General features: G+C 40.3%; 1 protein-coding gene across 6 annotated transcripts in view; it reads right to left on the bottom strand.

Moving 5' to 3' along the window:
* Agbl2 (AGBL carboxypeptidase 2) overlaps positions 1 to 24,585 on the bottom strand; it is a 57,954-nt gene that overhangs the window by 20,877 nt on the left and 12,492 nt on the right. For 5 of the 6 annotated variants that reach the window (XM_040284348.2, XM_040284347.2, XM_040284345.2 and 2 more), the window contains 11 exons: positions 21,972 to 22,125; positions 18,631 to 19,413; positions 15,995 to 16,151; positions 14,667 to 14,793; positions 14,268 to 14,368; positions 12,826 to 12,956; positions 8,640 to 8,706; positions 7,247 to 7,372; positions 6,650 to 6,757; positions 4,611 to 4,688; positions 2,628 to 2,700 (listed from right to left, as the gene is read on the bottom strand). In XM_040284348.2, the coding sequence (XP_040140282.1) occupies positions 2,628 to 2,700; positions 4,611 to 4,688; positions 6,650 to 6,757; positions 7,247 to 7,372; positions 8,640 to 8,706; positions 12,826 to 12,956; positions 14,268 to 14,368; positions 14,667 to 14,793; positions 15,995 to 16,151; positions 18,631 to 19,413; positions 21,972 to 22,125 (1,905 nt within the window). The remainder of the gene's footprint in view (positions 1 to 2,627; positions 2,701 to 4,610; positions 4,689 to 6,649; positions 6,758 to 7,246; positions 7,373 to 8,639; positions 8,707 to 12,825; positions 12,957 to 14,267; positions 14,369 to 14,666; positions 14,794 to 15,994; positions 16,152 to 18,630; positions 19,414 to 21,971; positions 22,126 to 24,585) is intronic. The other variant, XM_040284350.2, reaches the window with a different exon arrangement.

The following is a 24,585-nucleotide window of genomic DNA, read 5'->3' as shown; positions in this document are numbered from 1 at the left end:
GATTTATAAAAAAAAAAACAAAGCACCAAATATATTCATGGTTCTTCCCCTATGCCCTTGACCTTCATCAAAAACTGTTGAATATAAGTTGACCTTATATATCTGAAGACCTGATTAAAATGCTTATTTTCTGCTTTACTCTGGTTTCCTTCTCCTAGCTCATGCTCAGTGTGATGAAGATGCGTCAAGCTGTTTCTCCAGCAGCATGAGATGGATTTACACTGTGCAGGCCCACCTGTTAGAATGCTATTCAAAGCCTTTTTTTTTTTTTTTTTTTTGGTACCAAGGATTGAAGCCAGGGCATTTAACTACTGAGTCATATTCTCAGACTTTTTACATTTTTATTTTGAGACAGGGTTTCTCTAAATTGCTTAGGGCCTCACTAAGTTGCTGAGGCTGACCTCGAACTTGCAATTCTGCCTCAGCCACCTGTTACAGGTGTGGAACACCATGTGCAGCTGCTGTTCAAAACTTTTTGTGTGGGTTTAGTATTGGGGATTGAATCCATGGGTGGTCTACCACTGAGCTTATATCTCCAATCCTTTTTTTCTTAACATTTTGAGATAGGGTCTCACCAATTAGCAATTGCTAAGAGCCTTGCTAAAGTGTTGAGACTGATTGTGAACTTGCAATCATCCTGCCTTAGTCTCCTCAGATGCTGGGGTTATAGGTATATGCCACTGTGCCCAAGTGACATTCAAAAATTTCTAGCCAGAGTCACTCCTTTAGCCTCCTACCAAAGCTTAAGGAGAAATGACAGGCACATTGGCTCTTAGATACCATAGCATGAAAATTCCTGAGCGGTACTTCTTCCTCATCTGAGGAGGAAAACTTGCCACACTCTTCTGAAAACAAATATCAATCCTTTAGAACAATTGCTACTTCATATGAGATGAACAGGGCTAGAAATTCACTGTAATGGTCTTTTGGAAGTTATTATTATTATGTGTGTGTGTGTTTGTGTGTGTGTTGCTGGGAATTGAACCCATGGGCTCATGCATACTAGTCTTTTAGCAATTATTTGATGTGATGCTTCTCCTGAGTTTCATAGGATTATCTTCTTTTTAACCTTTCAACACACATGCAAGCCACATGTTTAGGAAGTTTAGTGTTCAAAACACTTTCTGTGTATGTGTGTGTGTGTGTGTGTATGTGTGTGTGTGTGTGTGTGTGTGTGTGTATGTGTGTGTGTGTGTGTGTGTGTGTGTGTTGCTGGGGATTAAACCCAGGGCCTTGTGCATGCAAGGCAAGCATTCTACCAACTGAGCTATATCCCTAGCCTCAAAACTTTTTTTTTTTTTTTTTTTTTGAGATGGGGATTTATATTGCCCAGGATGGTCTGGAACTCTTGGATTCAAGTGATTTTCCCATCTCAGTCTCTCCAGCAGATACAATCATTCCTGGCTTCATAAAGCTCACATGATCAGTGATAAAAACAACTGATCATGTGTTCTGATATTTGATTCCAAAAATAATATCATCATACTGAGATGCTTTTTACAAATTTCTTCCAAATTTATTTGGAGCAAAAACAAGTATTTCTGAACAACTTTCAAACAGAGTTTGTCTCCAGCATTTTATAATTCTTGTTTTTTTGGTACAAGGGATCAAACCCAGGGGCCCTTAACCACTGGGCAACATCCCTAGCCTTTTTATATTTTATTTAGAGATAGGGTCTCTCAAGTTACTGATGCTGGCTTTGAACTTGAGATTCTCCTGCCTCAGCCTCCAGTGGCAGTGGGATTCTAGGTATGTGCCACTGCGCACTGCTAGAAAACTTTTAATCCAAAGTGACAGGTAAAAGGAAAAGTCAAAACTAGAGGTAGCCTGTTATAAGCTATAGTGACTCCTCTTTAATATGACTCTAGCATGCTGAGACGACATGCTGAAAACAGCATACTATGCTTGGTGTTCATGAGGGACCATTGCACAAAAACTGCCACAATAAGATATCTGTTCACGTAAGATTATGCAGTTAACCAATCAAAGGAAACAAGTGGTTAGAGAGAAAGTATTTTAATCATTGAGTTAAAAAATTTACATAACCTTGTTGAACATAATATATGCAATATTAAATTTTGAGTAAAACATGAATTGTTATCTCTCTGTGGGAATAACTCACTTTGAGAAAACCTGATATACATATAGTCTGATTGTTTATCACTTGAAAGCTTTGATACAAGGCTTATTTTAACATAGCACACTCCCCAAACATGTTTATAACAGAATTTGATCTATTAAAATTGATTTGTAGCTAATTTTAGAGAGCATATCTATTAGTTAAAAATGAGGTTTATCTGTGTGGTAGTTCCATGAGCACAGATGTCATCATAATAAAAATCTTAGGAAAAAATAACTGAATGCATAAGCAATGCATCTGAGGACATGCATGTGGTGTAAGTAAGTACAAAGTGTAAGGTCGTCGTGGTGTGATGAATGCACAGCACAACATACCACAACCCCTTACAGAATGCATAGGACCCAAAGACTCTGAGGAAGTGCCTGTGTGGCACAGCCAAGGCACATCTACGGGTATGTGTTTACGTGCAAGGATGGGTATGCTGCCATAGCAGTAGTGCTTCTTTTTGTGACAGGATATCTGTTCCTAGGCCAGTTTGGCTTCATACCTGGAGCTGACTCTTGGCTGGAGTCTGTGCTTCCTCTTTGGGGGCATGATGGTGTAAAACCTGGCCTCTTACTCTGTGCAAACAAGATAGAAGAGTTGAATTCACTTTCTTTTGCAAATTCTACAGTTACAATTAGGACTCAGGTTGGCCTTACAAGGAATTAGTGGCGAGTATTTGTGTTTTCTCCCCCATACCCAAGTGGTCAACATTGTTACAGGACAGAGGTAAATTAAGCATTTGTCCTAGTCTCTCAGATACCCAAGTCAAGGTCCAGAGGCAACACTTGAATTGTCCCAAGAAGCAGAGGGACTGTATTTCATAAGTTGTCTAGAAACATTACACAAAGAGAAAAACTTGATCCATCAAGATGGCTGCCCCACATATTCAACTGTTTATCTGATATGCCCATATCCCTGTTAGAGAAATATTCCACTAGAAATTTTAAGCAAATTAAGATTAAGGTTTGGATGGCTTTCCTCCAGTATATTGTATTTAATTTAATCCATGGTTACTTGTCACAATCTAACCAGTATGTTTCATTTTTGGAATATGGATTTAGCTACCTACAGACCTTATGAAATGAATGCTAAATGAGGAAAAAAGACAAGTTCCTCATTTACCAGTCTTTACCTCCAGCCCTTTTTACTTTTTATTTTGGGACAGGGTCTTGCTAAGTTGTTCAGGCTGGCCTCAAAGCTGCAAGCCTCCTGTTTAGTTTAGGCATGTACCATAGCACCTGGAAAATTTTCTGATTTGACTTCATTGAAACCTCTTTTCTTTGCTCTTCAGTTTCTGTCACTCATAGAGATCTTGTCTTTATAGATAGTCCTTTAGGAGCCCCACACATAGAAGCAGGTTCTCCAGAAGACTCTGATAGGTAAATGAGAACATCAACCTAGGAATTCCCAAACAACAGACTTTGGAAAACAGCAGGGTCACCCTGGGAGGACTGTCCACTCTGTGTCTAATATGCCTAAGTTAACCTGGTGATTCTCAACCTTTGTTACAGTCAGACTCGTGTGAGCCACACCTTCCCACAGATATACCCAGGGCTATGTGAAAGGACAGCTTACAAGCTGATGCCCTCTTCCTTCTCCTCCCTCTTAGAATACACACGTGTAAATGTGCATGGGAGATTGTGAAAGGGACCAGGTTAATCTTATGAGACTGGATTGGTTACCACAAAAGCAGGTTGTAATAAAGTGAGGCTGCCTCCTGTGCTTTGCATTTTTTGCTTGTCCCACTTGCCATTCCATTTTTCCGCTATGTCATGATGCAGCACAAGGCACTTACCAGAGGTATACGCACCCAATCTTGGACTTCTGGCCTTCAGAACTGTGAGCTAAACAAACTTCTTTCATTTATAAATCACACAGTCTCAGGTCTTATGTTATAATAACGGAAATGGAGTAAGACATTCACAAACCTCAGATTGAGTGACCAGTGGTAACACTGGCTGTGAGGTATACCTCACAACTGATGGTGACATCCCATGTGTTGCTGACATCTCCTTGGGCTGAGAACTGCTACATTATGTATTCTCTATCTCTATCTAAACTGACATGTTGCCATACAATTACAAAACAACGGCAGCCTCATAAATGTTTGTTAAAATAAAATTAAATTCTTGTTAGCATGCTTTCAGATTTGGGTGGTCTTCCTCAGTTCCTTAGTACCATGTGGACTAAGTCCCAGGGTGGCCACATGGTGTGTAGCCTAAGGGCATAAACTGCCTTAGATGTTCACCTGGGCAGAACAAATCTGGGAAGGACAGTAGTATCATTCCTCCAAATCACATAATACATTTGAAAACTAATATTAATTGCTCGTTTAATTGCTGGTATATGTACCCATATATGTATGTATGTAAGTATATATACATGTACCATATATATGCCAGCAATTTATACACGCGCGCGCACACACACACAGTATGTGAATATACATATATATGTATACGCACATATATATTATGTGAAGTACCTGCATTTTCTCTTTATTCTTACGTAGAATCAGTGTCATTTTGGAGTCCATGGAGGTGCTTCTTTCTCCTCCATTTAACTGTGTTTAAAATAAATGAACATATCCTCACTAAATTTTCCATGTGAATGTGATTTTATTGAATATATATTACTTGTGTGCATTTTATTCATGCATGTTTACTCATGATGATATTCTAACACAAAAAGAAAGTCAAGACACAAATGAGTAACAAGTCAATGAAAAGAAGGAAAGGGGACCCAATGTTTATTGGGTGGCTACCGCATGCCAGGTACTTTACAGCTTCACTTCTAATGCTCACAATAAGTGAGGATGAAGATATCATTATCCCAATATTTTAGATGCAAAAACTGAGTCCTTGGCTGGTTATGTAACTCACAGAATATAGACTGAGCATTCCTTATCAGAAATGCTTGGAACCAAGAAGCCAGGAACAGTGACACATGCCTGTAATCCCCAGTTGGCTCAAGAGGCTGAGGCAGGAGGATTACGAGTTCAAAGCCAACCTCAGCAAAAGCGAGGCACTAAGCACCTCAGTGAGACCCTGTTTCTAAATAAAATACAAAATAGGGCTGGGGATGTGGCTCAGTAGTCGAGTGCCTGTTAGTTCAATCCAAAAACAGAAAAAAATAAATGCTTGGGACCAGAAGTGTTTCAGATTTAAGATTTTTTTTCCCGATTTTGGAATATATGCGTATACATAATGCGACAGATATCTTAGGGGAGGTGACCTAAATCTAAAAATGAAGTTAAGCCAGGAGTGGTGAGCACACCTGTAATCCCAGAGGCTCAGAAGGCTGAGGCAGGAGGATTGCAAATTCAAAACCAGCCTCAGAAAGTTAGAGAAGTCTCAAGCAACTTATTAAGCCCCTGTCTCTAAATAAATTTAAAAAGGCTAGGGATGTGGCACCCCTGGGTTCAATTCCTGGCACCAAAAAAGAAAAAGAAAAATTGAGTTCTTTTATGTTTCATATGCACCTTATACACATACTCCCACTAAGGTAATGTTATGGAATACTTTTAAATATTAGAAATTTTGCATGAAACAAGTTTTGTGATACAGAATTTCCCCTTGTGGTGTCACCCTGACCCTTAAAAAGTTTCAGATTGTACAGCATTTCAGATGATGGATGCTCAACCTGTATTAAATTGTGGGGATGGAAGAGGAATTTAATACAGATCCAAACCTGTGCTCTTGCCACCATTACACTAGACATCAAATGACCCTCAATACTGAACAGGAATGGCTATGCTCTGTGGAGGTTTCCCAGTATAGTGTGATAAGATCTCACTGTACCACTCACTGTTAACTGTAGGGTGGCATTCCATGCAAGGGCTTTTATACCATATCCACTAAGAATTAGCTACTATTGTACCAAAACCTATTTTTATATATAAAAGAACCAAGGATTTTATAGTCACAAAACTTTCAAGTACTAAAAATTGGGTGCCTCTCTTCTGTTTTTTGCCACTGCATACAACTGATATAAATTCCTGATTGGTTATTAATATCACCCCCAGACTTGAAGGCTCCTGGTATTTTATTCAATGTTGAATTCTCAGCATTCAGTAAAGGGCCTGTTGTGTAGTATGCACATGATAAAATCTGTTAAATGGGGTGGATAGATGGTGAATTCACAGCCTGTTCTTATGTTATTGGTATGAAATCACAAGTCACCAGTATTTTATATTAGAATTCAGGGGCTGGAGATATAGCTCAGTTGGTGGAGAGCTTGCCTTGCATGCACAAAGCCCTGGGTTCAATCTGCTGCAAGACACACACACACACACACACACACACACACACACACACACACACAGAATTCAACAGTGTCCAAACAAAGCAGTGTCAATGTTGTCCTCCTACCACCACACACACACAAAATTTTATGTTCCCTGCTTCCAGTGGCACTAACAGGTACAGGTAACAGAAATGGCTATTGCATTCTTTACCCTGTGAGAGACATGCTAACTGGAGACATAAGAGAATCTGTGTGACAGAGTCAAACAAAAAATATTACCTCACTGAGGCTTAGTTTTTCATTTTTCATTGCTGAAGATCTGAAATTCTCCAAAGTTTTGTAAAAGGTAGACTGCTTTTGCAGAGTAGGAGCAAGTTCTGCCCTGTCCTAGAAGAATTGAGCGAAAAGAGAATATTTTTCAATCGATTCATTGATAATTGACCCAATGCACACAATAGCAAAACTCCCAACTCTGAAAGCATTTTTGTTTTTGGAGAGCAGAGGGTTGAGGGTGGGTGTGGCATCTAGGAGCAGAATAGAGAAGGAGATGTCCAGTGTCCTTATCCTGGACCAGGTCTAATCCCTCAGCTACCCAGCCACTCTGGACTAGCTCTAGCCACCTCTTTTCCAGTACCACCTCTTTCCTCTGGAAATCTAGACTTGGTTAAAATCCAGACTTGCTATACCAGACTGTAGGAAAGGATCAGTGGGCCATGGCTGAAACCTACTCAAAATAGTTAAAGGACCCAAAATACAAAGTCCCCCCACTTGCTACACCCTACTCTTTCTGGTTTATAGTAAACTTTAGATTTTTTCCTGCTCCCTCTATGGAATATCAGGAACCAGACAGCAGAGTAGACCTCGGGGCTTTCTTACGGAGGCATCTTCTGTTAACTTGAACTCTGGCATCAACTTATTTTTCTGATGCAGCTCATTTCGCTGTTTCCTAGTTTGAAGTGGCTTCTTTTTTTTCTTCTTGTCAGACATCATCTTTTGATTCAACTGTTCCAGAAAGTACAGAGAAACTGCTCACTGGGGGTTCCAGAATTATGCTTACCCTTACATGGCACTCTTCATACAACGCTCAAAATAAAATGTGGGAGCTGAGTGCAGAGGCACATGCCTGTAATCCCCAGCAATTCAGAGGAGGCTGAGGCAGGAGGATTGTAAGTTTAAGGCTAGCTTCATCAACTAAGCAAGACCCTAAGTAGCTCAGTGGTAGAATGCTTGCCTAGCATGTGTGAGGCACTGGGTTTGATCCTCAGCACCATATAAAAATATAAATGTAAGTAAAATAAAGATATTGTGTCCATCCACAACTAAAAATATACTTTAAAAAATTAAAAAGGGCTCATGATTCCTCTCAGTGGTAGAGCATCCCTCGGTTCAATTTTGGGTACCAAAGAAACAAAACAACAACAAAAACTCAAAACCCAAAAGTGTTGTGGCCCTCATGTTGTTGGCTTGGAGAATAAGCAAATGGTTATCTTCTTACCAAAGGCTATTCTTTACTTAACACACCTGAATAGTATAATAGTATACTATTACAGGTATACTGCTAAAGGGTCATTTATATCAATAACCAAATATCTATGATTTACAAGATAAAATCAGATGACTATGGCAATATGTCAGGTCTGGATCATTAGATGTGTGGTGGAAAGATTCAGTTTTGTTGTTACCAAAAAGTGGCTTTAATAATTAAGCATAAAAAATTATAAAGGGGGCTGGGGCTCAGTGGCAGAGTGATTGCCTAGCATGTGTAAAGCACTGGGTTTGATCCTTAGCACCACATAAAAATAAACAAAGGCATTTTGTCCATCTACAACTTAATTTTTTTTAATTATAATAAAGGCTGGGTTTGTGGCTCAGCGACAGAGCACTGGCCTAGTATATGCACGGCCCTGGGTTCAATCCTCAGCACCACATAAAAACAAACAAATAAAATAAAGGTATTGTGTCCAACTACAACTAAAAAATAAATATTTTTTTTTTAAAAAAAAGTTATAAAGGACAAAACAAAAGACTCTAGGGCAGGGTGACCCAGTTAGAACCCTATTGCTCTTTCTTTTTTTTGCAGTTCAAGAGATGAAACCCAGGGCTTTGCCCATGTTAGGTATGGCAAAGCCATTGAGCTACACCTCCAGCCTTATTGCTATATTTTCTGTAGATATTAAGACTTTTGGAAAACTCACAAAATTATGCAGGAATGGCATGATTTTTTTCAAAGATTGCTAGTTCCTACGTATAAAACTCAACATAATCTTACCTCATCTACTATGTTCAGTAGGTGAACAGGGAGACCATCTGAGAGGGAGCTGTCAGAACCACTGGTGCTAGTTCCAGAGGGAAAGAAGGAAGGGAAATAGCTGTTATTAACATATGCAGGATGTCTAAGATTAACAGACCAGCCACATGGGATTAGATGTTTAGTCCACTATTTGCTGTATTGTCTATGCATCAGTTATAACATCTTCTTGACAAGCACATTCATTTATTCCTTCTGAACACCTGCTGTATACCAGGCAGTATGTTTAACACAGAGGAGTCAGAGGAGTGAAGCAGAGCCCCTACACCAAGGAGTTCACAATCCATGTGACAAAGGGATACTGGTCCAAAGCGCAAAGTTGCAGAGGGTGTGAGGCCACAGGATTCTCAATGTGCAGCCCCAGAGAACAACAGAGGCTTTTCCTCATTCATTCCTGTCTGGCTGGTACTATTTTGAAAGTCAGGATCCTACCAGGCACTCTGTAAAAATGTATTGAATATATAGAAAAATAAATCTAACAGTTTACTGACCACAGACCAGGAAATACTTTTTCTCCCCCCTTGGGTAGAGAACCAGGGCCTCGTGCAGCTAAGCAGGCACTCTTCCACTGATGACCCCCAGCTCCAGGACAGTATTCTCCCTTCAAAAGTTTTAGACACATATCTAGGCTAAAGTCTTCTCCACAAACTGTCCCCTCCTCTCTTTTACAGGTGCTAGAATGAATGGGGTCTCAGATAATCAATTCTTCCTTCCTTCATCATGTCCTTTACTTGAATGTCACATTATATTTTGCCTTTCCTGGGGTTTGATTGGCTAGAACTGATAGCTCTGATAAAGGCTCCAAATATTAAGTGTCTTAGGGACAAAAGTCAGACCTCATTGGAAGACAAGATTTGAAATCATTCTTTTGCCCAGCCCTTCATTCTTTTAGCACCTCCTCCCACCCTACCCCACAATGCACCCTGAGGAGCCCTATGGCAAGACAGCAGGAAGAAGGCCCTGTCTTCTGTGATCTACTTTCCAATTCCCTGTTCTCATGAGGCTTTTCCAATCCAGTCAAGCCTTTGCTCTATTAATAATCTGAAGTTCCTTTTGGAGATAATGGAAAATTTTAACAAGGGAGATAAAAGCATTAGAAATAGTATATCCCAAAGAGCGTCAAAAATCATTTATGTACACATATAGACAGTAAACTCAAACTGGGCTTGTACCCTCCCAGCCTGCCTGTCTGCAGTCATGAGAATGGACAGGTGGCGCCCTCTGGAGGCTTGTGTTATCTGGCTTCCTGCCACAGAAGCCAGCAAATTGTTTTCAATAATTTTTTTTTTCTTTTTTCTGAACCTGGGGATTGAACCCAGGGGCACTATACCACTGACTTATATCTCTAGCCCTTTTCTAGTTCTTATTTTAAGACTGGGTCTTGTTAAGTTGCTGAAGCTGACTTCAAATTTCTGATCCTTATGTCTCAGCCTTCCAAGTCTGTGGGATTACAGGTGTGCACCATTAAGCCGAGCTGTTTTCAATACTACTTAACTTCATCAGTTTCCCTACTGAGCCAGGAACAGTGGAGAGTCTGGCTATTTCTGAGCTGATTCCCCTGGGCTCTATATCCATGTGTTGACATGCAAGGAACATTTTGTTTTTGAGGCTAAAAGTGGAGAGGGGTTGTTGCAGTGGGTGTGGAGAGTTAGGCAAAGACTGAGGAAGAGTGGAAGGGGTGATGTGATTAATGGGGAACCCTACCTGGCCTGAAGGTCTGGTTTAAGGTTTCTAAGAAAACATTTATGAGACTTAGCCAAACCTGCTTTAGGGTCCAGATCTCAATGTGCCGCATAGAACAGAGAAAGCCAGCCCTTCCACTGTGCTCCATGGGCCAGAGTACAGACTCCAGCAGAACTCCAAACCCAGCCCAGCAATCTTTTATTTCTTTATTTTTTATTGTTTAGTTATAGTTGGACACAATATCTTTATTTTATTTTTATGTGGTGCTGAGGATTGAGCCCAGCACCTAATGCATGCTGAGCCACAACCCCAGCCCTCAACCCAGCAATCTTTTAAAGGAGCCGAGGCAGCCTAAGGCACCCTGGCCGGTAAACTGGAGTAGAAGGTATTCTTGCACACTGTGAGATACTCACCCACAGAGGGCTTCTTGAAAGAGCTGGGGATACTATAGGGTAGAAGTGAGATCCTGCATCCTAAATTAATTCAACAAATATTCACTGAACTCTTCCTCTGCTAGGTACAGAACAGGCCTCATTCCAGGCACATGAGACACATGTAAACAAAATAAAGACCTCTACTGCCTACTAGGGAGAAAGACAAGAAACAACTGACACAATAAAGATTTTTAAATGATAAATGACAGGAGGTAATAAATGTTATATATTAAAAAAAAGTAGAGCATGGAAGTGGGAATAGGGGTAGCAAATTGCAGGATTAGAGTAACCCACGTTGAGAATGGTGACATTAAGTGAAGACCTGAAAGAGGTAAAGGGATTAGTCATGTGGATATCTGGGGAATTAGGCATAATAAATTATTAGTTCAGGGGCTGGGGTTGTGGCTCAGTGGTAGAGCACTCGCCTAGCATGCTTGAGGCACTGAGTTCAATCCTCAGAACCACATAAATGTAAAATAAAGATACTGAGTTCAGGGGCTGGGGATGTGGCTCAAGCGGTAGCGCGCTCGCCTGGCATGCGTGTGGCCCGGGTTCGATCCTCAGCACCACATACCAACAAAGATGTTGTGTCCGCCGAGAACTAAAAAATAAATATTAAAATTCCCTCTCTCTCTCTCTCTCTCTCTCTCTCTCTCTCTTTAAAAAAAGATACTGAGTCCATTTAAAACTAAAAAATAAATATTAAAAAAATTAATTATTAGTTCAGTCTCTGAAGCTGGAGAGGGCCTGGCAAGCCTGAGGAAGAGTGAGAAAGCCAGTGTGGCAGTAGCAGAGTGTGAAAGGGAGGGTGGAAACCATGGCGGCATGGCTCAGTGGTACAGTGCTTGCCAAGCATGTGCAAGACGCTGAGTTTAATCCTCAGCACAACCAAAAAGAAAAAGAAATACGTGTGTGAGTGTGTGTGTGAGAGAGAGAGAGTATGTGTGTGTGTGTGTGTGTGTGTGTGTGTGTGTGTGTGTGTGGTTGGTTAGTTAGAAGCACTATCTTTCATGGAGGTTAGACTTTGGAGTGTCCACGTTTGCTGGGAATCCAGCTCCTCCAGAGCTATGGTTGCCCCCCATCTGCTTCAGTGAGAAAGAGGAAATAACCAGAAATAACCACACACTGGTGGGAGGACCCAGATCCTGAGGACAAAAACCTCTATGAGAAGAATCCAGACTCCCATAGTTATGACAATGGTCCTGCTGTGAGTCTCTGGAACACTCAGGTGATCTTCTCTGGCTTCTCTATCATCCTGGTCTTTGTCAGTTCCTTTGTGACTTATCTGCCTGACTATGGGATGCAAGAGTGGGCCTGATGGGAAACTGAGAGGCTTGTGAAACACCAAGAGGCCAACAGCCTCCCAATCTTGGAAGAGGAAGAATATTGTTGCTTTGGCCCCAATGATATTCAGCTATTGGAGGATGGGACTGACTAGCCCCCAGAGGGGGCGTTCTGGAAGCACCACCTTCCCTATTCACTACTGCCATTCTGCCCTCTCCTAAGAGCACCAAATTAAAGTGACTGCAAACTTGGGTGGGGGGAATCATGAGCAAATTCTAATGTTTGTAATTTCAATCTAGAATCCCAGTACAGTCACGATTCATACACCTCTCCCTCAACCACACTACTGCCTTGGTCTAAGCCACCATCACCTTTCACCTATATTGTTGCAAGAGAGCGTCACAGTCCATTTTTCACAGAGCAGTCAGTGTTCCTGTTGAGACTAAAACCTAAGTCATATCATGACACTCCTCTACTCAAAACCTTCTGAAGACTTCCCATATCCCATGGAGTCAAGAGCAAAGGCTTTACGATTGCTCCAACGCCCTCCATAAACTGTGTGCTCAACTCCCTGTTTATTTCTAGGGCCCAGAACAGAGGCTGTGCTCAGTTTGTAACTGCCGAAGAAATAAAGTGAATTTACATGTGTCATGAACTGAGGATATGATTTCCTCTGTTATTATTGAAGCTCAAACCAACTATATATATATATATAACTTATTTTTCTTTGATATGAAATTTATTACCTGGATTCAATGTCAGACAAAGAGATGTCACTCCAACTTCCTTCTAAATTCACTTCTTTTCCACGTTCATTGAATTTCTTGTGGATTTCCTGTTGTAAGAGTTCCTTGAGTTCTGCTAGACACTGAGTAAACTGTGACAGTGAAAAAGAAATATTTTTGATCATCTATGTATTTATTCATCAAATATTTCCTGAGTATATGCTGAAAGGGGGAAAAAGATGAGTTAAGTTGCAACCCCTGCTACTAAGGACAGGTTAACAGATAAATTCCATAAGCTATAGAAATAAAAGTATTTTTAGGGCAGAAAATACAAGCACTGCTTTAGCCTCTTTTCTCTGGCTATGGCCAACTTCTTAAATAATGCAATGGTCTTATTTCATTTTTCTGAGCAGCAAAGAAGAAAAAGTTTGAATGGAGTTGTTTAGATTTTGGCATATGGTAAGGATGACTTGGCTGGAGGCAGAGCCAAGTACACTTGCCTAACTTGTGGAGGCTCTGGAATCAATCTCCAGCACAGCAAGCAAACAAACAAAAAAAGCAATCAAAAAGAAAAGTTAAAGCCAGGCATGGTGGTGCATGCCTGTAATCCCAGCAACTCAGGAGACTGAGGCAGGAGGATGGGAAGTTTGAGGCCAGCCTCAGCAATTTAGCAAGACTATATCTCATAATAAAAACAAAATGGGCTGATCTAGCTCAGTGCTAGAGCACCCCTGGGTTCAATTCTCAGTACCAAAAAAAAAAAAAAAAAAAGTAGAGAGATTAAAATAGGCTATGCTGTGGACAAATTTTACTTTTCTCTTAACAGTGCTGGGGGTTAAACCCAAAGCCTGTGCGTGAGAAGCAAGTAGCACTCCATCACAGAGCTGCACCCTTAACCCCCAGATTTTCCTTTTATTTTTTATTAAACAATTGTATCCAGAATGGTGCACACCAAGCCAACATTTCAGAAGGGGTATGAGAGATGAGTTAGGGAGATAGAAATAACCCACTGGCGAACCAAGGCCAAAGGAAGTCTTTGTGTTTTAGAAGAGGGGCGGCTTGAGAACACCCACAGTTGAGAGGAGAGGAAGAAGAGGATAAAGTCCACCCAGGCACAAAAGATGGGTTACTTTGGGAGAAGAGCAAGGACACTGATTTTCTGAAATACCTGTACCAAGTTGCTCTTTTTCTGAAATAGGAGAAAGGAAAGTAAGAACTGGTGCTGCCATGGGCAAGGCCAGAAGTGAGGGAAAGGGATGCCAAAGGACAGTCTCCATCTCTAGAGGATGTTGAGGTCTTACCATTTGTTGACAACACTGCAGGCTGGGGCTTTTAAATTTTCCTTCAATATAAAAGCTTCAAAAAATATTACGATGAAAATAAAGAACACATGTAATCCCACTGTACTGACTTTGAAACTGATCACAGTAAAAGCATCATGTTTCTTGAAAAAACATTTTTACCTTTGTTTTGTCAGGATCACAGAAATCCAGAAGAGTGTCACAGACATGATAACCTAGGGACTTCAGGTCCTCAATAGTAAAGTGAATGTTTCTTTTACTGCCTGGAGAAAAATCCACAAACATTTCTTATTATATCTTAAGGATTGAATGGAAATCTAATTTATGAATAACTTTTAAAAATACCACCTCTAATTCTAGATCAATATGCTTCTGAACAATACAATACTTTCAAATATTGTATTGTGCATTCACATGCAGAGTATTCAAACTCAGTAGAGGGCCAGACAAGGAAATCCTCTAAATCACTATCTCCCCAGCAATCCCAGGCCTTTCATCTCCCCAGGTGCTGTGTGTGGCTTCCCCCTGTGGGTGACTCATGATCTACAAAGGAGAGCTCACCTAGGGTAGACCCACTGAAGGTAGACTCCATGGTATAGCTGTTTAGGATTCCCATTCGCCACATCACTACTCTTCCTGTTCCTTCTTTGCACTTTTGGACCTTAAAATTACAACTATGAAAAGAAAACTAGAGAAATCCAAATTCTCTGTTAATTATAAACTAACAAATATTAACATCAAAAATTCATTTTTTAAACAAGAATGTCTCCCTTGGTTGTCTATATACATTATTTCCTAAAGTATGTTAAAAGTATGATAAAACATTAATTCTGGGAGATGTCAATAGTCTTAAGGGGGTGGGGGAGGAGGAGTTCTGTGGTCATGTCAGTCAGGGAGGTGAGGGTGAACAAAACTGAACAAAATTCCTCTGCAGGACCACTCAGAGCACTGCACATGGACTGTGATCCTCCAAAGGCTAGAGAGTGCATTTTTTTGTTTTCAGTCTTAATTACCCATTCTTCCCTTTCTTCTTCCCCTCCACCAATGTGCATTTTGCTGGACTAGGGTTCCTGGGACAACTGGGAATACTGGCTTACTTCACCAACAACAGGATTAAAGGTGATAGATAACATTGCCCACAAGAGTTTCAACTAATGCCCAAGTGGAATAATCAAGAGCAAATTTCAAAAACTGAGCTTGAGCTGGGGGTGTAGCTTAGTGGTACAGTATAAGCTTAGCATGAATGAGGTCCCAAGTTGTTGCCAGCACCAAAAGCTAAAAAAAAATCATTTTTATTAAGATATAACTCACACATCATAAAATTCATTCATTTAACGTGCACAATTCAATATTTTATGGAGTTATGTAACCATCACCATAATTGAAGTTTATAACATTTTCATTACCTCAAAGGTAAACTCAAGGGCTGAGGATGTAGCTCAGTAGTAGAGTGAAGCCCTGAGTTCAATCCCCAGCATTGCATGCACACACACACATGCACAAAAGAAAATCAATACTCAATGTCGGTCATGCCCCATTCCACCCTCCTCCACCAGCCCTGCTGAACCACTTTTTGCCTCTAAATTTGCCTCTTCTGAACACTGCATGGAATGGAATCATATGTTAAGTGGCTTCTTGTGTCTGGCTTCTTTCACTAAGCTTAATGTGTTCAAGGTTCATCCTTACCCTAGAGTATCAGCACCTTAATCTTTTTATTGCTGAATAATATTCCCCTGTGTGGATATATCACACTTTTTCCTCCATTGACTGATGGACACAGAACAATTCCTAAATCTATTTTGCTGGGATTTACCAAACACTACTTCTAGGAAGCAGTAAGCTCCCTTGTACCTAAGTCTAATGGACAGAAAATTACCTCATGTGCTTACCTTATCTGGTGCATTTTTGCTTAACATTAAAGGAAAGACTCGCTCATGAAGCCAGTACTTCCGGTCATTGTTATTGCAGCCATACAGGAAGATATTATTCTTACGACTGTGACCATGAAAATCACAATATAAAAGAACCTCTCTTTCTTCAAGAAGTCTGTTGAGAGGGCAAACAAAGGACTCAGGGGACCTCCAAATGCATGCAAACAATCCAGGATCATCTGGATTCTTTTAGGAGTATGGCTATTGATACCTTCCCTCCTCAGAAAATCTCAATGCTAGTGGCCTCCAATGGACACCATCCCCATCCATTGCTGAAAACATGCTCTCAGGCCAGGTGTGGTAGCACATGCCTGTAATTCCAGCAACTCAGGAGGCTGAGGCAGGAGGATCCCAAGTTCAAGGCCAGCCTCAGCAACTTAGTGAGGCTCTAAACAACTCAGTGAGGGGCTGAGATTGTGGCTCAGTGGTAGAGCCTGGCCTAGCATGGGCGGGATCCGGTTCAATCCTTAGCACCACATAAAAATAAAGGCATTGTGTTGTGTCCATCTACACCTAAAAAATAAATATTAAAAAAAAAAAACTCAGAGAGACTCTGTCTCAAAATAACTAACTAAATAAATAAAATAAAAAGGGTTGGGGATGTATCTCATTGGTAAAACAACTCTGGGTTCAATTCCTCTTATGGAAAAATAAAAATAATATATGCCCTTGCTAGAAGGACTCATAATGGAAAAGTAGTGGGTAGACCTGGATAAATCGACAAGAAGTGAAGAAAACCTATTAAAAGAAGCCCACTGTGAAGAACGTGAGGAAGGGAGAGAGACTGCAGTTGTAGGGAATCATAGATTGCCTTTGTTCCCGACTTTCTAGGGCCCGTTTCCTACAAGCCCTTCTTTGTCTCTGGATCACTCAGGACACTTATTCCAACTTCCCAAACATGCTCACTTTCTCCATGATGATGATGATGGGATGAAGAGGGTCATAACAATAATCGTACACATTTACAAGGTACTTGTACTATGCTAAATAAATCATGTGGACCATCTCATTTAATCCTAACAGTAACCACTCAATGCAGGTATTATTATGACCATTCTACAGATGAGAAAGCTAAAGCTCACTGAGGTTAAATCACCTGGCTAAGATCATAGATCCCACCAATAGTGAAACAATGTCTCAAACGCAGGCCAAGCTGACTCCCACACACATGCCCCGAATTACTTTACCAGCCCAACACTACTCACACCTGTTCACACAGGTATGGTTAGAAGGTGTGCATTTACATTTATTTTTGTATTGGGATTGACCACTGAGCTACATCCTTAGTCCTTTTTATTTTTGAGACAGCATCTCACTAAGTTGCTTAGGGCCTCGCTAAGTTGCTGAGGCTGGCCTTGAACTTGTGATTCTTCTGCCTTGGACTCCCTAGTCACTGGGATTGCAGGAGTGTGCCACTGCACTCAGCTTCATTTGTACATTCTTATCTGCTGCATTTTCACTCCTTTAAGGTGAGGGCTATTACATTTTAACCTTTGACTGCTTTTACACAGGCCTGAAAAGTGCTGACTGATTTATTATTCTTCATGAGAGGTAATATAAAATGGTAATAAGGGACTCAGACTGTGGAACCAGAGAGACTGTGTTCAAATATACACCCTGTCACTCACTAGCTGTATGATTTTGTTCAGGTCATTTAACATTTCTGGTCCTCAGTTTCCTCATTATATACAAGACAGGATTTTAATCCTAAAGGATCTCATTAATGTGGAGATTAAACGGATCATATAAGTAAAGCACTAACATATTGTCTGTCACTTCATACATAAACACTAATTATTAGCCACTATTGTTACAAGTTTCTTTTTTAATATTTTATTTTTATTGTAGTTGGGTACAATACCTATTTTTTATTAATTTATTTTTATGTGGTGCTAAGGATTGAACCCAGGGCCTCACATGTGCTAGGTGAGCACTCTACCGCTGAGCCACAACCCCAGCTCCTAATATACAAGTTTCATCATGAAGACCTACAACTTCCCTGACCTCTGATCTTTTCCACTCAGTTGTTTGACTTCTAAATGAAAAGACTCTAGCAGAAGTTTTTCATGTTTAATTTACATCCAAAGATCTGACAAAGCCATGTAGCGTCAAAGGAACTGGTAAAAACCATCCAAAGCCATATCACAGAACAACAAAAGAGAGGAGCTGGGGTTGTGGCTCACTGGTAGAGTGCTCACCTAGCATGCATGAGGCACTGGGTTCAATCCTCAGAACCACATAAATGTAAAATAAAGATATTGTATCCACCTAAAACTAAAAAATAAATTTTTAAAAATATTTTATTTTTTTAGTTGTAGTTGGACACAATACCTTTATTTCACTTATTTATTTTTCTAATTTATTTTTTAGTTGTAGTTTGACAGAATACCTTTATTTTATTTATTTATTTTTATATGGTGTTGAGGATTGAACCCAGGGTCTCACACATGCTAAGCGAGTGCTCTACCACTGAGCCACAACCCCAGACCCTAAATTTTTTTTTTTTTTAAAAAAAGAGACCTCATTCCCCATAAGACGAGTATATGACATAAGGCTCAGCACTCACAGAAAGACCAATGGATAAAAGGTCTCACCTTTTGATCATGTTCCTGGTGTGCCAGATGCAAGGAAAAGACTCCTTCAGGATGGTTTTATAATGCCTGTTCAAGTCCCTTCCAGCCAATGAACACCTATAATTCCCCACAATCACACCATCTGGATTTAACATGGGAACTACCTTGAAGACAAAAATATCTCTAAGGAGCTGGGCATCTGGAGAGTTGCTAAGGATGAAATCCAAAAAGCCTTTCATAATCCAGGAGGCATTACTTTCCCCAGGGTGCACTCTGGCACTCAAGACCACAGCTTTCTTTGCAGCAGCTTCATGAGGGGTCGGGGATGGGTTGGTGATAGTGAGCAAGTAGACAGTATTTCCTGCTAAGCTCCTGCATAAAGTTCGGAGCTTGCAGAACTGAGACTGGATGGGGTTCTTTGCCACTGACAAGAGGTAGCACTGCAAATCAGTGTATGTATATGGGTAAAAGTGTGCAAAGAAGCAAGTGTCCTGGTCATGTGGAAACTGAATGGTCCACGTAAGACAGTAGAAAGACTGCTGCCCATTGTCTGTGTTATTCTTGTAGTACTTGATTTCATTTCCTTCTCTCCTCCAACCAATGTTGTAGATGTTGGCATCCAATTGGGAGTACATGAGTGGTTTCATGCCTACAGTATACAGGCTCTTAGGCTTCAGCAAGTTGACAATGGTGAAGCGATAGGTGACATCTTTTCTGGTGTTTTGAACTCGAAAATAAAACCACTGAGTGTGTTTATTGGTGTAGAGGTCAGTTCGCAAGGTGAGTTCATACTCGTAGGTGTCTCTGTAATGGAGAGAACAGAAGATTATCTCTATAATCTCACACTCCCTTCAAAAATCAATTTGAGAAAACATCGTATTACAACAGAAAAACCTTCTATATCATGTTTATTTTCTAATTTGCCTAATCCCAACTCACATAATTAGACCAGCAGAAACTTGGGGAAGGAAAGTTTGGTGTGAAGAAGGAAAAATTTCAAACTCACTGTTACTCAGGATTTTTTAAAATTCTTTTGGCTTCTTTTTTTCTTCTTCTTTTTTTTAGAGAGAGAGAGAATTTCAATATTTATTTTATTTATTTTTTAGTTTTCGGCAGACACAACATCCCTGTCTGCATGTGGTGCTGAGGATCAAACTCAGGCCGCATGCATGCCAGGCGAGTGTGCTACCGCTTGAGCCACATCCCCAGCCCCTCTTTTGGCTTCTTGATAGCTTTCTAGAGTGTCTACTAGCAGTTTCTAACTACTGCAGTATATTTCTCTGAAACATACTGAAAGGTAGGGGAGTCAGAGCCCGCTTTTGGTTACTAGCTGTTTATCCTAGAGCTCACACTTTGGAGAAGACCTATAAGCCTCAGTGTTATTTTTATCACTAGCCATCAATTATTTCAAGATGAGGGGGCACCTGTGGAATGCATTCACCTTGTATAAAAGATGCAAGACTAACTTGAGAAAAAGAGGAAATAAAAATGGCAAATAAAATTTAAAAATAAAAAGATATTCACACACATTGATAATAAAAGAAATGCAAATCAAAATAAGATGTGGTTTGGAGGTTAGTTCAGTGGTACAGTGTGTTTTTAGCACATGGGAGGCCTTTAATGCCTAGTACAAAATTTTTTTTTATATATAACTTTATTTATTTATATTTATGTGGTGTTTAAGGTTCGAACCCAGGGCCTTGTACATGCAAGGCGAGTACTCTACCACTGAGCCATAACCCCAGCCCCCCTAAATTTGTTTAAAGTTAAAAAAAGATGCAATTTCATCCCAGCTTTGGAAAAGAAGCACTCTTATATATTGAAGATGAGAAACAGAATCATATTGGAGGGCAATTTGGCAAAAACTAGTGTTCAAACCCTTTGACCTCACAATTTTATTTCTAGAATTCATCCCCTAACCCACTATAATTAAAAAGATAATGCATAAGTGTGTTAATTCTGCTAAGTGATTAAGCAAAACTATAAACATCATAATTCATGCCAGTTTAGAACAAGGTATAGAATGTCCATACAATAGGATAATGTTTACTAGTTATATATTTAGGGATGAGTTCTCACTAGTTAGTTGTCCAGTCTAGTTCTGAACTCTTGGGCTCAAGTGATCTTCCTGCTTCAGCCCCCTGAGTAGCTGGGAGTATAGGTGCATGCCACAGCTCCCAGCTGGCACTATTAAAAATAAGGAGGCAGGACTGCAATTGTAGCTCAGTGATAGAGCACCTGCCTTGTACATGAGGCCTTGGGTTCCATCCTTAGCACTTAAAAAAAAAAAGAACAAAAACAAAACCAAGGAGGCATATCTGCGATACTCCCATAGAAAAATACCTAAAATTGATCAAATGTGAAAAAAAGCAACTTGTAAAACATTACACCATTGTCCAATTTTTATTTTTAAAAATATACACTTTGTGTATATTATACACACACAAATATTAAGGTATATACACAAAACTAGTTTTACTGTATCCGGGAGGCCTGATTATAGGACTTTTGGTGGGAGGTACTGGGAATTTTGCCCAAGGGTGCTTTATTACTGAGCTGCATGCCCAGCCCTTTTATTTTTTGAGACAGGGTCTTGCTAAGTTGTTGAGGTTGGCCTTGAACTTGTAATCCTCCTTCCTCAGGTTCCTAAATAGCTGGGATTACAGGTATACACTACCATACCACATTTAGAAGAAACAATTTAGATAAATGCTTTACTTTGGGGGGAAAACAGGAGTCATAATTATTATATTCTCTACAGGGAGCCACCCATGAATTACTTGAGGGTCTTCATTGGGTATTGAGGCAGCGGGATTTAGGTTTGGCAGTACAAACTAGTTTGTGGCTCTCCCATTCAATGGGTCGCCCAATGCATGTAACCTCTATTTCTGCTCTACTAGGAAGACCTCTCTCATAACCCTGGCATTGGGAGTAACCCGTTAGAAACTGGACAACCCACCACCTATCTTACTTGGCAATAAACATTCCATAGAAAACCTCTGATGTTCCCCCATATAAATAAAGCAAGCGCAGGCTCCATTGTTCTTTTCAATGTAGAAAAGATCAGTTAGTCTGACTCGCGCCTGCTTTTTAAAATTATTTTCTGTGTTCTGTGCTTTTTTTGCTGTTTTGTCTTTCTTAGCTTTTATTCCAAAGCTAGCCCATTCCACCAAGAGGAACCTCCATTCCATCGCCTGTGCAGGTCCCAGCAAGAATTCTCCACCCTTGTAACCATTTCTTATTACCCCTTTTAGCAAACATTCCTCACTCCAGAAATCATTCCTGAAGAAGTATCTCTAAGGCTTAGAGATACCTCTAAGGCTCTCAATCATCACTCTATTGGGAAATTCCTGGTTACTCACACTTGGACAGCTTTTTGCAGATTCCCACTCTCAAATCTTGACTCAAAGAGTAGAGTATCATCTTCTGGTCCTTCCAATGTGACAGCAAGTTCCTTGATAATTCCTCGTTTGCCTCCCACTCTTGAACTGGTGAAATAGAAACCTTCGGTGGGCACTGTAGATAAAGAGACATCTTTAAGTCAGGTTCCACTCAGAATCTATTCATTCAGCACATATTTACTGAACCCCTCTACCTGGTCAGCACTACCCTAGGTTAACAGCAATAATATTTAAATTTTCAACTGGGGACTCATCCTGGATAGAAACCATTGACTCAAAGAGACAATTAAACTTCAGATGGTGCTACAAATGGAGTCCCCAGTGGACATCCCTCTAGACTGGGATGGACCCCTTGATTAGCCTGCTGCTTCCCACTTGTCCTAAACCTTCCTCAGAAGAATATTTCAGTTATTTCAACGATGCCTCTTGTCAGCCTTAAATGGCTAGGGTGGGTTTTGCCCCAACTCCCAATAGTAGCTGGGTATCCTCTGAGATGGGGGATTGAGAGAGATATAGAAGGACTTAGGCAGCCAAGGCAAGATGGCAAGTGAGGAGGTAGGGGGCATGGCCAGAACAAAGGAGCATGAAGAGGGTCTTCTGATGAGATCAACTTTCTGCTTAATGAAAATACTCATGGACATAAGCTGGGGCCCAATCAGACAGACATTTCCATATTTATGCTCTGAAGTGGGATGTGAACACAAGAGGGGATCCAATCAGACAGATACTTCTGTACCTATGCTCCTAAGTGGGAATCCAAAAGAAAAACTAAAACAAACACATGGACAGAGGGGGCACCAATCAATAATAGTGAGGAGAGCATGGAAAGGAGAGGAGATAAGGAAAGGAAGAAATTCCAGAGACCACAATAGAACAGGCCAAAACTCCCTGGCAGATTCCCAGTTCTGGGGCCCCTTCTCTTTGGAGAATTGAGTCTCTGTGGTTTGCTTGCTTAAAAAAAAAAAAAAAAAAAAAAAAGGTACAATTAATGTCAAGCATGGTGTCATACTCTTGTAATTCCAGGTACTACTCAGGAGATTGAGGTACGAAGACTGTAAGCTGGAAGTCAGCCTGGGCAATTTAGCAAGGCTCTGTCTCAAAATAAAAAATTAAAAGGACTGGGGAATATAGCTAAGTGGTAGACTGTCACTGAGTTCAATTCCTGGTGCCCTAAAAGAAACAAAAGAAGCTGATTTGCAACTATTTGTGTCCTATCATTTTTTTTAAGTTGTAGGTGGGCACAATACCCTTATTTTATTTATTTATGGTGCTGAAGATCAAACCCAGGGCCTCACACATGCTAGGTGAGTGCTCTACTACTGAGCTACAACCTAGTCCATCCTGCCTATCATTTTTTTTTTAATTTATTTTTTATTTTTTTATTTTTTATTTTTTATTTTTAATTTTTTAATATTTATTTTTTAGTTTTCGGCGGACACAACATCTTTGTTTGTATGTGGTGCTGAGGATCGAACCCGGGCCACATGCATGCCAGGCGAGCGCGCTACCGCTTGAGCTACATCCCCAGCCCCTTTAATTTATTTTTTAGATGTAGATGGACACAACACAATGCCTTTATTTTTATGTGGTGCTGAGGATCGAACCCAGGTCCCTCCCGTGGAAGGCGAGTGCTCTACTGCTGAGCCACAATCCCAGCCCCTGCCTCATTTTTAATGATATCTTTTTTTGTTTGTTAGAACAACTCAGCAAAATAAAATTCTGGTTTATTGTTGGACAACATCGTTTTGCACAAAAATCAAACAGGCCAAAAATAAGTAAATAAATAAACAGCAACTTCATAGACAAAAAAAAAAAAAAAGAAACCTTTTTATCTTTGGCCTTTTTAACCATCTCATACAAATCAACTACTTATAGTACAGCTAAAGTAAATACACAAAAAAAGTTCCTGGAATGCTTGGAATAAGAATGTTTTTTTTGTGGTTGTTGTTTTTGCTATTTTTACAAGGTTTTTTTTTCTCCTTTGAGATTATAATGAACATGGTCACACCACAGGTGAAGTCAGAAGTAGGACAGAGAACGCTCCAAAGGCTGGTTTGGTCATCTGAGATCATTAAAAATGGCTGACCCCTAACAATATGTACAAAAATATAAAATGTAAATTAAAAATACAAACAAATTTTCCTTTTTTAAAGTACTTTTAAGAAAAAAAGTAAGGCCTTGGAAGTTTTGGTTCTTTTTTCCTCCCCTGTTGCAAATTCACGTTGTGGTTTTGGTTGGGTGGTGAAGAGCACGTTAGATTCTGAGATGAGAAGTGGAAGGTGAATAGGTCACAGTGGCCTTTTATTTTTAGTTTGACTTTTCCGTTGTTTTTCGTGTTTAGTCATCTTCTGCTTCTTGGTATCAACATCATCATCCTCGTCATCTTCAGCTGCCCGTTTGCCCGCAGCTGCCTCAGCCTCTTCATCTTCATCTCCATCCTCTTCCTCACCATCACCTTCCTCCTCCTCCTCTTCTTCCTCACCACTGTCTTCCTCTTCCTCATCTACCTCATTGTTGGCCTCCTGCTCCTCCTTTTCCTCATTAGCATCCCCATTATCAGGGGCGTCTCTTCCAT

Source organism: Ictidomys tridecemlineatus, chromosome 4, assembly GCF_052094955.1.
Source record: "Ictidomys tridecemlineatus isolate mIctTri1 chromosome 4, mIctTri1.hap1, whole genome shotgun sequence".
Lineage (NCBI taxonomy): Eukaryota > Metazoa > Chordata > Mammalia > Rodentia > Sciuridae > Ictidomys > Ictidomys tridecemlineatus.
The sequence above is the reverse complement of the archived record's forward strand: the minus strand, read 5'-3'. Positions and strand labels throughout refer to the sequence as shown.